We start from the raw sequence: 15,795 nt of genomic DNA on the forward strand, positions 1-15,795 counted from the left end.
GATACTGAAAAGTGCTGTAAGGTTTCCTGATGGCATTTAAAAGACATGGAGATGTGTCATTTAGGGATGGGACTGCTGGGTTAATGGTTGGACTCAAAGATCCTGAGAGTCCTTTCCAATATGAATGATTCCCTGTTAAAAGGAGATGCAACAATCAATCTACAGCTGTCAGAAGCTTCAAGGATGTTTTAAATAATTCTTTATGCTGTATTTCCAGGTGTTGATGGTACTGTTATTTGTTACACAAGGGCCTTTTTTTGTCACATAAAAAGCTATTCTTTTGTACATTGGAAACACATCTGTGTTTTCAAGCATTAACTTGTTATGTAAGTGCAAACACTTAAAAAACAATAACACAGCATTTCAACAGCCCTGTAATCTGCTTTGGCAATGCAGAAGGAAGAGATTGGTGGTGCACCTTTGTCTGAGGGTAAAAAATATGTTCCTGTTCTGGTTAAGATTGTTGTTGTTCATCCCTTCATTTATCAGTAGAAATGTCTATCTGAATGTTCTTTCAGCTCAATGCAGTGTTAGAATATTACATGGAATTTCTTGGTACATTCTGCATTTTAAGGAAGCCTAGGATTTGTTAAGTGGGAATAATCCAGTTATGTTCCCTAGATGAAGGTTCTTAAATAAGTACTTGCACATGCATTCCTCCTTTTGTTCTGTTTAGTATGTTGACCGATTGGTTTGTTTTCCTCTGGAATGACAACTTGTGTAATTTAGAGGAAAATGATTGCAGAGACCTCTGTTAGTGAACTTTGTGTGAATAATAGCATTGCAGCAGGAGGAATACAGATAGTGTTGTGCTAAACTAATATAAATGTTCCTGGTGTACTTTAGTAAGGCTTATGTGCATCAGGATGCTTCTACTCTCCTCCCAGTTTTGGCTGTGTCAGTCAGGGAATGTTTTTGCTCCCAGATCTTGGAAACACATCCTACCCTAGCTTCTGCCACCATACATGTGGTGTTTTGTTTTGTTTTCTTCTTTTTACTCTTCTAGAGCAGATTTTAAAAGGAAAGAAACTGACAGGAAAAAGTGGTGTGTTCTAAGTAGGTCTCAATTGTCGATGAACCTGGGCATGAAAAGACCTTAGGCTTATGAGCTGCACAATCTTTATATAGCCATGATGTCATGGGATTTGTGTAACTCTTATGCTTTGACATCTTTTAGTTTTCCATTATTTGTCCTAATTTGGTTTTGGGTTGAGTCAGATTCTCTCTTTTTAAGACTTGAAACCCATGTCATCCAAAAGGCTTTAATTTATCCTTAAGATCAAAGCATGAGGCAAACAAAAGTTGAAGGAAGCGACCCCTACTTACAGTCCAAAGAGCTAATATAGTCAGGCATTGCCCAATGGATGTGTTGGTACTATGTCAAATTTATTTGTGCCATTAGAATATAAATTACAATAAATACAGGTCAATTGTCATATTTCGATTTCTCCTTTTCAGAATAGCTTTAATAGACTATTAAAAAAAAAAGCACCTTCAAATTCAGAATGTTTATATTGTAACTCACATAAGTTTTAATAGTCTTTTTATTTTTGTTTGTGTTTTTTGTCTGTTTCCTTAAAATTAATTTTTCATAGTTAAAATAATGTTGTTTTTATCAAGGGAATGCTAAGATTGTTTTAAAATCAATTTTGAGAATGAGAAAATAGAAGCACATTTTAAAACTATATTGAATGAAGGTGATACTGATGGGAGAGCAAACTGGGTAATGCTTTTTCATATAATAATTTCAAAGAAAAATAAAATTGATATGAACATTTAGAACCTTCTGCAAATCAGAAAACTGACTCTAAACTTTTAATAGGTTTCAAGTTTTATTCTTTGTAGTTAATACATTATTCCCCGCTTTAATGTTAATTCTCAGTAGCTCAGAACAGTGACCAACTGAAATTTTGTTTCCTATTACATTCTTTCGCTCAGTGGATCTCAAGTGTGTCAAGAGTGTCAAGAAATTAGCAATTGAATGGATTCCAGAAATGAAATCTGTTACTGATTTCAGATTCAAGTGTAATGCTGTTAAGCATTATTTGTGAAGGGAACTTTATATATTATAAATATTTAAATATTTTTTGCTATTTGTTTTTGCTGTTTGCTTACCCAGATGAAAGACATTGATTTTGATAATTCTGCATAGTTTTACGTGAAACATCAAACTTTTATATGGGGCATTGACAGTCCATTCTAGGCGTATTTTTTAAGCTGAATTCAAAGATCAGTAGGGGCTGAGGGGAGGAGGGAAGCAATTACAGGAGTAACAGAAAGTGACACAGATATTTTTAGAAGGAGCATGAATGTGAGAAATTTTTTGGGGACAAGAGGTGTAGGGTGACATTTCCAAGAATGCTGATGACATTAAGTCTTAGGCAGTCAAAGGCTGAGTCAATAGTGGGAACTCCAAAACTGAGCAGATGGGCTACAAGTGGCAGATGATCTTGATCAGAGACAAATGTGAGGCAAGGAATATTTCCGACAGACTATCCCATGCTTAAGTGATACTTAACAAGTGAGCTTGTTACAACTGCAGAAAGAGATCCTGACTTTATTGCTGACAGTGTTTACAGGCACAAGATGGTGTGGCAGTGAAAGAAAAAGCTGTGGTGTTTTAGGCTGCATCAGTAAGGGTATTACAAACAAAAAAAACATGCTGTTTTGGTGATATCCAACATTGTGGTGTACTTATGTTGGTTACTGTGTGCAGATCTCTGTGCATGTCAAAGGATATAAAGTGCACACAGAAAGTATTTGTGGGGGGAGGCAGGTCAAATGAACCAAGGTTTGGAGTGGCTGCACTGTGAGGAGGGACTAAGAAGGTGGGAATCTTCAATCTGGAGAAAAATCTCAGGAGAGATACGACTTTTATAAAGGTTTACACAGTTAAACTGATGGGTAAACTGAAAGTGGAACAAAATGTTATTGACCTAATTCCTCAGTACCTAGAAGGGAAGATTTCTTGTTGGAAATGTAAGAGATAGTAAAATGGATATAAAATTTACATTATGGTTTCTGAAAGTCTGAGATGTGCTGGCCACAGAAGGTTATGGAGGAAAATATGACTCAGCCCTATAGAATTCTTAACCTAATGTCTGTGGATTCTGGGGCAGTATGAGGTGAAGAGAGTAAAGAACGTGGCCGGCCTTCTGTGTTCCCCTTCACCACCATCCCCTGCTCCCAGTGCTGATGGCTCTCTCTTCGGCTTTTCTGAAACACTTGGGCATTTTTCATGTTCTGGTGCACTGATTGTATTTTGGGGAGGGGAGGACAAATTCTCCAAAATTGCTTTGTCAGTTTTCCTGAGGTTGTATGGTTAAATGGTCTGCTATGTATTTATAATACTATCACTGCATTGGCAAAGAGCCTGTAAATTCAAAATATTTCATGTAACCACCATGAATCCCATGGTTTCCAGTTGGCTTGAAAAGCAAAGATTTAAACAGGATATAATTCCAAGAGTTTCACCATGTTAATTCAGTTTTCATAAATACTTTGCAATCAATATTAAACTACCTGAATAATAAGAATTGTAAACCAGATCAAAACCGTGATATTCTATAAATTACTGAAACTGATCATAGGTCCACTAGATGCTAGTATTAACCTCAGTGATAGACTGGCAGTTTTAATGAATAGAAATTATTTGGACTGTAAAAGGTCAACTTAATTAAAAACAGACAAGAAAACAAACTAAATCTCAAAACAATTTGAGGAACCTGTGCTGCTCTAAAAAGAAGCTGTTTTTCAATTTTAAAAGGTCAAATGCTGGTCCCAGGCAAAGCACAGACTTAAAATTGACTTTGAATCTCCTTTCTTTAGTACTGAAGATCAAGAGGTTATGTTTGAGTTATGTTTGCATAGGATGTTATCTTCCACTTGCCTTTATCTAAGAGTTTCAAAGCCACAGAAGTTTGAATTCAGTGTTTAAAGTTTCTGTATCTTGCAGTCTAATCCATCCAGCTAAGAATTAGATGAGAATGTTATTTTAGCACATCTAGTCGTTTTATCTTACTGAAAACTTTGAAATAGACCAGGCAGTTAAATAAAGTGGAACTTGATTGAAAGTCTGATACATTGGTAGTTAGCAAATTGGGAATTTAATTGATTTTTTGTTAACATTTTGCTACAAAAGACATGTTTTAGAAAAGTTGTAGTTGGTACTCTAGGACTTTGGAGACCACGAGAAGTCACAAATGCCCTTTGAATAGATGCTACTAAGTCCTGACAAAAGAGGGGAAATACAAAGTGTTTGTGTCACCCTCTTCATACTCCAGTAATAAATTTGAATACTGAATATTCTAAACTTCACCAACCAAAATTTGCTCTGCCTTTTCATCCCAAAACACATCAGGCTACGTCGTACTGTGTCTGCTCTGAAGCATGCTACTAGAACATCTGAGTTTTGGATGATTTAGGGATGTGGTGGCTTGCCCTTAGGGCCACAGTGTGCAGCAAGCATCTTGAGAAGGGAATGGCTCATAAATAAGGCTCTTGAAAGACTTGCAGTAGTAGTGCTGGTTGGTCTTTTTATTTTTCACCTTTGTAAAAACTTTCTTGTGTAATTTTTGAAAACAGATGCCCAAGAAATAGATCCTTTCAATGTTTCAGAAGTAATCAGTTTGGGGTTTTTTATTCATCACGATCTGACATTTGTTAAAATTGAGTTCAGTTGAATGGAAGAGAATTTTTCATTATTTTAGCTGCAAATACATTTACACTTTTAATGAGTTTGAACCTGCAGACTGCCTGTTCAGATCTCTACCCAAGCGAATTTGAAGTAATTATGGAAAGAATGACAGAACAAAGGCTGTTTACCAGAATACTTCCAAGTACTTTCCTGAATACAAAAAATACAAGCTTTCTCTTCTAAATAAAAATTATTACAAAATAAATATAGTTTTTAATATTTTTCATACAATATCTTTACTAAGATATTCTTTTTCTTCCATAACACACTAGCTGCAAGTGATTATTTTCCTTTACTTGAACACTCAGCATATTGAAGGCTGTGATTAGCTTCTAGATGCAATTTAAAAACTGGTTTAGGATGAAGAGATTTTATGACAGTTATGTCAATAAATATATTTTTTCTTTCCAGCCCCATAATTAGCTACATATTGAATTTTTCTGAATTTTCTTTTATTGACTCTTCAGATTTCTTATAATGAATCACTAGAAAAGAATTACTGGCATAAGTTTGTATTGTGTTTACAAATAGTTTAGCTAAACTTCTTACTGTTTAGTATTTACATCTAAATACATGTTCTCAAGTTTATGAGCTATTTTCATTTCACTTAAGTTCCTTACCCTAATGAAGTATATTTATCCATTTTTTAGAGAAAGAATGAAAATTAACTTTTTTCAGTAAATATTGTCTCTAAATTTTGTTACCATTTTGGTGGCCTCTTATAGTTTCAGTAGCAGCTACTAAATACATTAATTCCTAATCTTAGAAATACAATAAATACAGAATTGACAGCTGAAAGTTAAAAAGTGAAAAGGCACCAAAATATTATTGGACTTACAGATGGGAATATGAATCACAAGTGCAGATCTGTCCTACTTCTATGATTGTATATTTTATTCCTATAGCTGACACCTCCCAAATAAATCTGATACCATGATACCACTCATGTGCGGTTGCAAACTCTAAATATCTGATGTGTTTCACTAACTATTTGCAGGTTGCTATGCTATTGTTATCACATTGTTGACTAAGGAGAAGATACTTGAGCTGCAGTGTATATTTCACGTGGTTTCTCAACACTGCACATGAAAATACAGGCTTACTGACATAGGCCGAGAATGTTTATGTAGCAGTTAACAAATATAACTAAGGAATAATGATAGTTTAAAAGAAACAAATCTTTCCATGGTCTTTTGGAAAATGTGTGGACTACATAAGAATTTGTTATTGATTCAGTTTAATAATGGTAGGAAAACTAATCCCTAATCCATCAATTATCATGTATACAAAATGCAATTAGGAAGAATAATTAATTTATTACTTTGTATTAAATATTGAATATTGATAGGTTTGCTTCCAAAAGTATAATGTAGGTAAGATTCCTATAAAAAGACGTGCATTCAGAATAGTTGGTGAAGTGACCCTATGAATTTAGAAATGCAAACAGAAATCTGCTATGTTTTACTATGGAAAGTACAAAGTAATGTGCCTAAGATTAACAGTTGTGTAGAAGATGAAAAGTTGCATATGAAATTAATTCTGTGCTTCTCTGCTATAGTTTGAGAATTTTCTATCACTCAAAAGTGGGTTATGGATCAGGGTTAATGAAATAAACCTTTTAGCAGCAGAGAAGGAGCTTAAAATCTTTTTTGGGAACTTAGGTAGGTTTTTAAGGATAAAGCAGAAGTATAGAACAGCTTGAAGACCTGTGCTGGAGATGGATCTGCTTGGCTCTACGTGGCCAGCTGCTGGAATTAGATCTTATTTCTCAATCACCTGCTTCTCCAGCAACTGTTTTCTCTTGCTCTGTCCATGTCTGAGTTGACTGGTGGCTCATGTTCCTTCCTCCAGCGTGTTTAGGCTTGGATTCAAAAGCCCATATTCCCTAAGCAAAAACAGTGAATTTTTCATTGCCACCATGAATTTAAACACCTAGAAATTACGTGTGTCTGTTGTTCCACAGGTAATTGTGGTGATAGAAATCAGTTTGTTCAAAAGGTGTAATCAGTCATTGAGTTAAAACTTTTAATTCGATTAACCGGTTCAGCTAACACAGAGCACTTTGTTTTAGTGTCTTGCATAATATGACACTTGTCTTGCAGGGTGTTATCTATAATAGAAGTAACATTCTAGCAGGTCAAGAAGAGATGGTAAAGTAAATTATAAGGTGCACCTGCATGTCCTGTTAATTGCAATGAACCTTTAAATTCCTTTGCTGCATGTTGTTCCTGATTAGAATAAAGAAGTAGATCTATGGATTTATTATTTTTTTCTGAACTCTGAAACCCATCTGTGCACACACACACACATGAGATAGATAGATAGATAGATATGTGTGTGTGTATATATATATATATGTATGTATATATATACATATAAAACATCTCTCACTGAAAGAATTCCTGGGAAGTCTCAGGTTAAAAACATCCTTATCCTACTGATCAGAATTTAAATTAGTCATCAAAGTAAAAAATTATTTCTTCCACAACTAGAAAAACTTTTAATGTTTTAAGAATTGCAGCTCAATTCATAAGGGTTATAAAACTGACAGTATACTTAAGATGAAAAAGGAATCTTGCCAATTGCTATCTCTTTTAGGAGACAAGAAATCTTTTTGATTTCTCATTCAAAATACTGTGCAGCTCAGTAATTTTGCTCTTGGGTGTATTGAGTGGAATGCTACGCCTTTTCTGTGCCAGAATTAACATATTTAAACTTGGATCTTTCTCACGTTTATTCTCAGGGGTGCCATCACATAATGCCTCCACTGAACTATGTACTTCACAAATGAGTAGAAGTGAGAGGAAACCAAAAACCTGATCAGGTTGAGAGACAGAGGTTTTATTATGTGGTTTATGGTGTAACACTGGATGCCTGATTCCCAGATTTCCATAACTGGAACGGGGAGCCAAACTGCCTCAGAAAGATTTGAGTTGTGCTTCTGCTTCAGGATTACAGGAAGTTAGTTTTTCTTCATTTTTACTGTTGCAGTGCTATGGATATCAGCACAGATTAACATCTGCCTCATTTTCACAGAAATAAATGTTTTGATTAGCTGGCTTTAGATGACCTATTTTATCTTGAGAAGAGCATACGACCTCTCAAGTCATGAACACGAGCACTTCGCAGTGAAGAACCGTGTAATAAATGTGATGCTGAAATGATGGTTCTTTTTGTCACAACCTGTGCAACCAAACACAAAATTGGGAAATCTGTGTGAATCAGGAAGGTCCAGAATTTCTGTCTGCATAGCAGTACTCCATAAGAGATTCAGAGTTGTTATAAATAGATATGTTAGTACAAGAAATATTCCTATATCTAGAAGCATCAGGACTTTTTATTGATATCAGTTGCATTTCCAGAAATCCTGGGCAAATGACAGTTCATGGAAACAGTTATACAGGATTTCGTCAGAAAATCTAAGGCAAAACCAAGAAAATAGGACTGTTAATACTTTTGCAATTAATGGTCTTCATATATTTCTTTGTATAAATGTGTGTATATATGGGTGTACCCATATATATGCATATATAAGTGTAAAGATACTGCAGAGTAACTTGTTTCTGAACTCAAAAAAAAAAAAAAACAAAAAAAACCAAACAGTATTGGGCTCATATGTCTAGTAAATATTAAGATATACTGTTTTAAGAACAATATCAAATGGATCTGCTGATTTAGATTCCATTCTAGATCTAAATCAGGAACATGATCTAGGACTATATTGAGATTCTGTTCAGAGCAGCAAAAATTTGCCAAACCTTTCAATTTATATATAAATTAAACACAGCATTTTCATGCTCTCAGTGTAGTTATGAATATTGACTTTCATATGTTGAAAATATACTTTCTCTTTGGTAAAAGAGGCTGAGGGGAGATCATACCACTCTACAACTCCCTGAAATAAGGTTGTAGTGAGGTGAGGGTTGGTCCCTTCCCAGAGACAAAGGATAGGACAACAGAGAATGACGTCAAATTGGGCTGAGGGAGGTTTAGGTTGGATTTGTTACAAACCACTCCTGAGGGCAGGGTGAAAACTCCTTGTTAGTAGTAAATCTCTTTGGGCAGATTAGAGTGAAACAACACTCAATGACCAATTATCTGTGTCTACATGGCAGGTCTATTTAAGAACAATTTGATTGCAGTGGGAAGGAGGTTTGTAGCCATTTTGGTTATTATCTATAGAAATGAAACAGCATAGAAGTGTAAAGATGTCACTTAAGAAAATTTATAAGGAAAAGAAAGAAAAAGAAAGGATAAGAGTAGATAGTGAAGTGGAAAGAAAAAAAAAGCCCTTCAGGCAACAAGATTTGATTGTAGTGATTTTAATGCCCATTGGCCAAAGTGATGATCTCAGTCTTGGTCCATTGGGGGTGAGGGAAGCCCGTATAACATCAAGTTCAACATGTTCATGAGTTCACCTCAACATGTTCATGTTCAGGTGGGAATGCCCAGGTACCTCCCCTGGAGAGAGGACACCTAAACACTCTCAGCTGCAACACTGTGGATGATGCAGAAATGGTGCATCTTCCACTCTGGTGGAAGGCTCCAGAAATTACTCTGAAGGCAATTTCTGTATTTTTGATTGTTTACAACACTTTCTGAAACAGGACAACTGCCTGTCAGACCAGTGTAGTTGGGCCAGTTATTCCCCATTAGAAAGGATGAGTATCTTCAGGCCTTTGTGTGAGTGTGAATGTCCTGATACCACTTGAGCCAGTTGTGTATGGGAGGAAACTAGCGTGATAAAAATATTATCCCACCTTGTAGGATCTGCTTTTCATTATTTAATTTTGATAAGTATTTAATCTTTCACCTTTCCATACAGGTAATTCTCAGTGTTTGAATAACTTTGGTGGATAAATTACAAGTATTTTATACAAAACATAATTTTTGTCCTTTAGAAGGGCCCACTCCAAATGTTAAACCCAAGCATTCACATTCTACCAATGCCCATCCCTGTTACTCTTGAAATTTTTTTTCCTGCATCTCTGGATAACTTCAGAGGCTTTTGCACAAAATTTCACATCTCAGTATATTAATATAGTCATAGTGAAAATGAGCAGATGATTTGTAGATGGAGACAAATGTAGAGCAGACATCTAAAGTTAGGTGTCGTGAATCCCATCTTATTCCTACTTACCAACTGCAAACCTACTTTTTGTGAATCTTAACACCAAACTATATGGCACAGTTCCTTAAATATCTTGTTGTTTAATATGTCCAAATGAGTCTGTCAGTTTGTACAGGTTATTTGGTAACACTTGATGCTAGAATTCTTAGTTGTCAACACTGGGCTTTCCTGCTTTTACTTCAAACAGAATTTTAGTCTGAATAATTAGCTGCTTTATTTCTGGTGTGCTTGTTCACTACCTGTCATATGTAATTTGGAAGCTGAATTTAGTGGTGTTGTAAATTGCACCTTGATCTTTTATTTTAAAATACATTTAATACTATGTTAAAAGAGCATTGGTGTTTGTCTGATATTTTTGATACGAAGAAATCTGTGGCCCAATTATAGAAATAATTAGTATAAATTCTTAGAATTAGTCATCAGCCATCCTTCAGTACAGATAAATATTTCAATATAAAAAAAAATAGAAACATTAATTTCACATTTTTATTGCAGGATAGAGGAAGAAAAGAATATTTTATCAGAATTTCAAGAGGATTTGAACAAGTTGATTTTATGGTTAGAGGAAGCAGACAGCATTGTTTGTATTCCCCTTGAACAAGGGAATGAAGACCAGTTGAGAGACTGCCTGAGCAAAGTAAAGGTATTGTAAGCTCTATTTGTAATATTTTCTTACTTTATCAATTCTGCATTGAAGAAAATTAAAAGTTATTTTCCAAAATGGTTTCTGACATCAAACACAGCATTCATATAACTGTTTTAGACAGATCAAAGCTGGGAATTTCAAAATCCAGGTACAAATATATATTCATCATACTAAAATCAGAGGAGTGGAAAAATGGAAAATCTACTGAAAGAAAAAGATCCTGAAACTAGAAAATTAATTGTTATCTTTTTCATCCTTATTTCTTAGTTCAGAACATGACTGGTTTATACATATAGCATTTCTCTATAGGTGTCTTGTTAACATTTAATAGCTTCTCACTTAAATGGTATTCAGTATTTCACAAGAGGATCCAGAACTGCATGCATAATTATAAATGTCAACTCATTAAAATATCGCTGCAACATTTTTCTAGACTAAACATCTAGGTGACTTGTTTTTAAGAATGATTAAAAAACTCCTATCAGAATATTAAATATCTGTTTTTATGGGCTGGAATATTTTCATGAATATGTTAGAGTCTGTTGCTGCTGATAAATATATTCAACAGAAGTTTCACTGTTTAGTTTTTTGAATTGTTTTCAGTAAAATTACTATTTTTAAAGACTTGTACAATAACAAATTAAACTGTAATTGGAAAAAGAATATTATGTATAGAACATATGCCTAAAAGTTTTCCTTTCCTCCCTTGAGGATAAGGATCTAGTAATCCTTTCTATAAATCCAAGTTGAACAAATTCAGCTAGTGATGAATAGAGCATTAAAGAATATAAAGAAAACTTGTCAGTTTGTTCTATCCTCCTCACAACAAAATTTAGAAAAAAACTCAAAGTATTATTTAGTAAAAATCTATCTTCAGGTTTCTTTTTAAATGAAAATAGGATAAATATTGTTTCAGAAAATGGGGACTCAGCCATGTGTTGAGTTTGTCCTTCTGTTTAGCAGGAGATGTCGTTGAGTTGGTCAGGGAATTTGTGAGGCTCTGTTGTTGAGGATATCAGATCCAAAGCAAAGAAATATTTTTAAGCGGTGTTGGATGAATCTTACAGTTTGCAGAAATGACTAAAGATTTAAAGACTAAATAGATTGTTTAGTACCAGGAAGGCTCCTCTCTTTACATACACAAATATTTCCTATATAGTGTTCCTGAGAGATACAATCCAAAATTAAAGGTCTCTTATTTGTATCTTGTTTTTACAGTCCACCTTCTTTTGGAGCTACACAAAAGGGAATACATCCTAATGGAGCAAATAATAATGCATTACCTTGCAGCATGGCTCATTTCATACTTACCTGCTTTTGTTAATAATCAAGAACAAACAAGGAAAAATCCCAGAACAATAGAACCCTTGAAGCAACATTAACCTTATTTGATATATTAAGTTACTTTGACAATATAAGTTTTCAATAACAACATTGAGGTTGAGGTGGTTGAGAAGTGGTGCATTTTGATGCTGCTTTGCATTTCCTTTTTGCTTTTTTAATTTTTTTTTTTTATTATTTTTTTTCCCTTTGTTTGTTTTCTGTGGACATACAAGAACATTCTTAATTAAGAAGTTAAACTGGAGTTGAAGACTTTTAACCACATTCCATCTGGGTGACTGTTCACAGCCTGGAACATATTAAAACACTTCTTCAAAATGCTTGCTCCATACCATATTACAGAATTATTAAAACTGATATATGTGAAGTATCGAGTGTCCAGGTCTGGAATTTATAATGTAATAGGGATTAATATCATGAGAAACCCTGTATTTTGTCATGCAGAACTCACTTTAGACTTGATTGACCAATACAGTCTCTTTTAGGATTTTTTTAGCCTTCTACATTCAGAAAGCAAGTTATTTTGTCTTGAATTGAGTTTATTCCTTTGGCTGATACACGAATCAATAAGGGTCAAGATAAGAGAGCTGAAAATCTTACCACAGTTCATCTTAACTGCTGTATTTGTCTGTTCCAGTTAAGAGTCGGAGAGCTGCCGCCCCACAAGGGAATACTGAAACGATTAAATGAAACTGGAGGAATAGCACTTGGAAGTGCATCACTGAAACCAGACAAAAAACATAAGCTTGAGAGTACACTGAAGGAGGCTAACCATCGTTTGTTAAAGGTTAGACATATTACTGATATAACTGTGATATAAAATTTTAATCTGCAGTGAATATTTGCATTATAAATTTTCTGGCATGTATAATTTTTCTCTGTATGAAGAGACATTTGTGTGCATAATGAACCTGAGGAAGAAAAATGAATACAATACACTGCTGTGAGAAACAGTGATAGCAAACCAAGACCATTAGTGACTGGAGTGATGATGTTGTATTCAAATATACTCCCTAAATTACAGTTCTTCTACTTAGGGTGGAATGCACAGCATCATTTTTGTAGCCTGGTGCTTTTGCTGGAACAGTAAATATTCCAGGCTTTGTGACTCAGATGTATGAGTGGCAAATGGTTGATTTTCTCTATGGAATACTTCCCAAATCCCTCCTGTTCCCAGTCCCAAAGTGGACACTGCAACCAACTGTTTCACCTTCCACCACACTTCTTCCAACTTGAGCATTCACTACTGGTTTTTGTGTAGGAAAGTACCACATATTTCGCTTTCTGGGACCTTCATCTTGATAGAAAGAAGTAAGGGAGGACTTTGTTAGCATATTGTTGTGTTGAAAACTGATGGAAATGAGTAGCAAATCAGGTAAAGAGAGGTAGATAACTTGAGTGTTTTCATGGTAGAAATGATAGAAATCATTGTCCAGAGGACTACCACCCAAGGTATGGATTTGCCTGCTTGGAAATGATCAAGGTGGGATCAATTGAAGGATTTCTAATTGTGAAGTCAGAGTCAGGGACATTAACCTGTGGTATTTGTTTGTTAAAGTTACCAGGGTGCTGTGGCAAAAGGGAATAATTCATTGTGTTTAGCTCTGGGGAGGAAAAAAGTGAGAAAATAATCTTCTGTATATGTTACTGAAAAGCCAAGGTAGAGTTTCTGGTTCAGAATAATACATCCTGGGTTTTTGTTACCATTTCCATAAACACAATTGAATTTCAAGCACAGACCTGAGAAATAAAAATAAACTCGATGTGGTACTCTGTCTAGTTTCTTCCTAACAGGAGCAGTGTGGCAAAGTTCAGAATATTAGCTAATGACTCAGGCAAAAGTGGATAATAAATATTGATCACATTCACAAACTCCAGGTTGGACACATAAATCATTATTTCAGTGATTGGACAGAAGTATCTTTTTCTCTGCAAATGGGCTTCTGAAATCAATGTATATAGAAGAATTCAGAACACCTCAAGATCAAAATATGTTATCTACAGACCGAAGGAACAATGTATATAGCTGAATTCAGGGACCATGCTAATAACTAAACTGTGATTTTAAAAAGACAGCATTAGTTTTCAAGAAAAACCTTTCCTTTTAGTCAAATTACATAAATATAATTATATAAATATAATTTAAGAAAATCTGCAATTTGTCACTGAATGTAACATTTTACTGATTGTTGTATACCTAAAAACTTGGGATTTTCATTTTCTGCTGGCTGATGCAAAAATGTTTCTGGTCTCCTGTTACAGTTAGAGCAACCATAAATATTGTTAAAAGCACTTAGGTTTGGGTGAAATATGGGAGTCAAAAACTACTGTTTAGTGAATCATTACAATTTACTGATTTTTTTATAGTTTTATGTCTTCTAGATCTAATGTATCTGGCAAAATAATTATTCTTGGAATTTCTTACTTGAAAAATTTCATTTACTACTAAAAGAGACTAAAGCAAAAAAATTAACCTTCCATTTGAGATCATTACTTAACCATATAATTTTTATTTATGTTATCTATCCCATGGAGATATATAAAACTGAGTTCTCATTGTCTCTTGGTCTCTGAATGTAAATAATCTGAAAAATGTAGTGGTTTGGTTTATCTGTGGGTTTTTTGTCTATTTGGTGGTGGTTTTTTTTAATGAACAGAAACTGAATTTGAAAATTACAATACTGAAATCCACACATCATCTATGAAGGTGCTCTCTTTCTCAGGTTTTCTGTTTTCTCTGTGATCTTGACAGATGTAGAAAACAGAACAAAAAATTAGAAACTCATTTTGGGGTTTGGTAGGATTTTCTCAATGATACTGAAGGGAAAAAGAATTATTTTTTAATTTGTATATTTCTTGATATTATTCATGATTTGTGTAGGAAACCTCAATTATTTGTTTCACTTTCTGCCCTGAAAATCTAGGATCTGAATTAAAACTAGAAATCATGAAAAGAAACTCTGCAAGCCTGACAGAGGAACTTAATGTTCTCTTTGTTCAGCTGTAGATATGTAAGCACTGGAAAAACCCCACAGATATTTACTCTTAGCCAAGGCTCACAGGATGGTCACTTTTATATCAGGCAAATTTCTTAGGTCACCTGAGGATGATTCTATAGTCAGTGGTTTTGATGAGGATATATTTTTTGTGTGTGTGTGTTCCTCAAAGCACAGTGGACAAACATCATCACACAGAGATTTCTCTGGGGCTTTTCTGTCCTTCCACCCCCTCTTAAGAGTGAATCCTATACTTTAATCCTTTGTTTCAAACTGTATGTTTTGTTTTCTGGCACCTCTGCTAGAAATGAACATGCAAAAATCTGCCGTTTGTGATTATCTCATTTTGCAGGATGATTCTATTTTTAAGATATGAAACATACATGACAGCTAAATAAATAATGTTTGGTCCTTATCTGTGTACACTAGAGTAATTCTGCTTACTTCAGAGAAGCTGAGAAAATTTACACCAGCTGAGAATGTAGCCAAATATCTCCTAAAGTTATCACGAATTTTTGTTTTGCCTTGATCTGCCAAGCAGGGGAATAGGGACAACACCTATGAGTCTTAACCTTCAAGGTGACATATTTGAAATAAGTCATGTTCAAACCTTCTTTACAGTCACAGAAACTGTTGCCCTACAGCAATAGAAATAACCCAGAAAAGAAATATAGTATGGAGGGAATTGCAGACACATAAAAGTATCTTTTTAGTTTTTACTTCAGAATTGTCTTTGCTTTTGGGTGTTTATATCATGTGTTGATGACCTTGAGAGTAGATATGCAAAGAATTTTTCTTCCTTTGGATAGTAATAATTTTAACACCACATTTCTTTATACAACTTTATTAAATAGTGATTCTAATATGTTGTTACCTAATACAATGTAGTTTAAGCAGAGAATGAAGATTAAAGGCCACATTTAAAAGACATGACTTTTAAATTCTACCCTGGTTTTACTTATTGTACCCTTTCCAAAGCTGGTAT

At 34.4% G+C, this 15,795-nt stretch overlaps 1 protein-coding gene across 13 annotated transcripts in view; it reads left to right on the forward strand.

Moving 5' to 3' along the window:
• Nucleotides 1-15,795, forward strand: part of DMD (dystrophin) — a 1,134,919-nt gene that overhangs the window by 752,928 nt on the left and 366,196 nt on the right. For all 13 annotated transcript variants that reach the window (XM_015620877.3, XM_015620912.3, XM_015620930.3 and 10 more), the window contains 2 exons: nucleotides 10,323-10,470; nucleotides 12,452-12,601. In XM_015620877.3, the coding sequence (XP_015476363.1) occupies nucleotides 10,323-10,470; nucleotides 12,452-12,601 (298 nt within the window). The remainder of the gene's footprint in view (nucleotides 1-10,322; nucleotides 10,471-12,451; nucleotides 12,602-15,795) is intronic.

The sequence above is a fragment of the Parus major genome, chromosome 1 (assembly GCF_001522545.3).
Source record: "Parus major isolate Abel chromosome 1, Parus_major1.1, whole genome shotgun sequence".
Classification (NCBI taxonomy): domain Eukaryota; kingdom Metazoa; phylum Chordata; class Aves; order Passeriformes; family Paridae; genus Parus; species Parus major.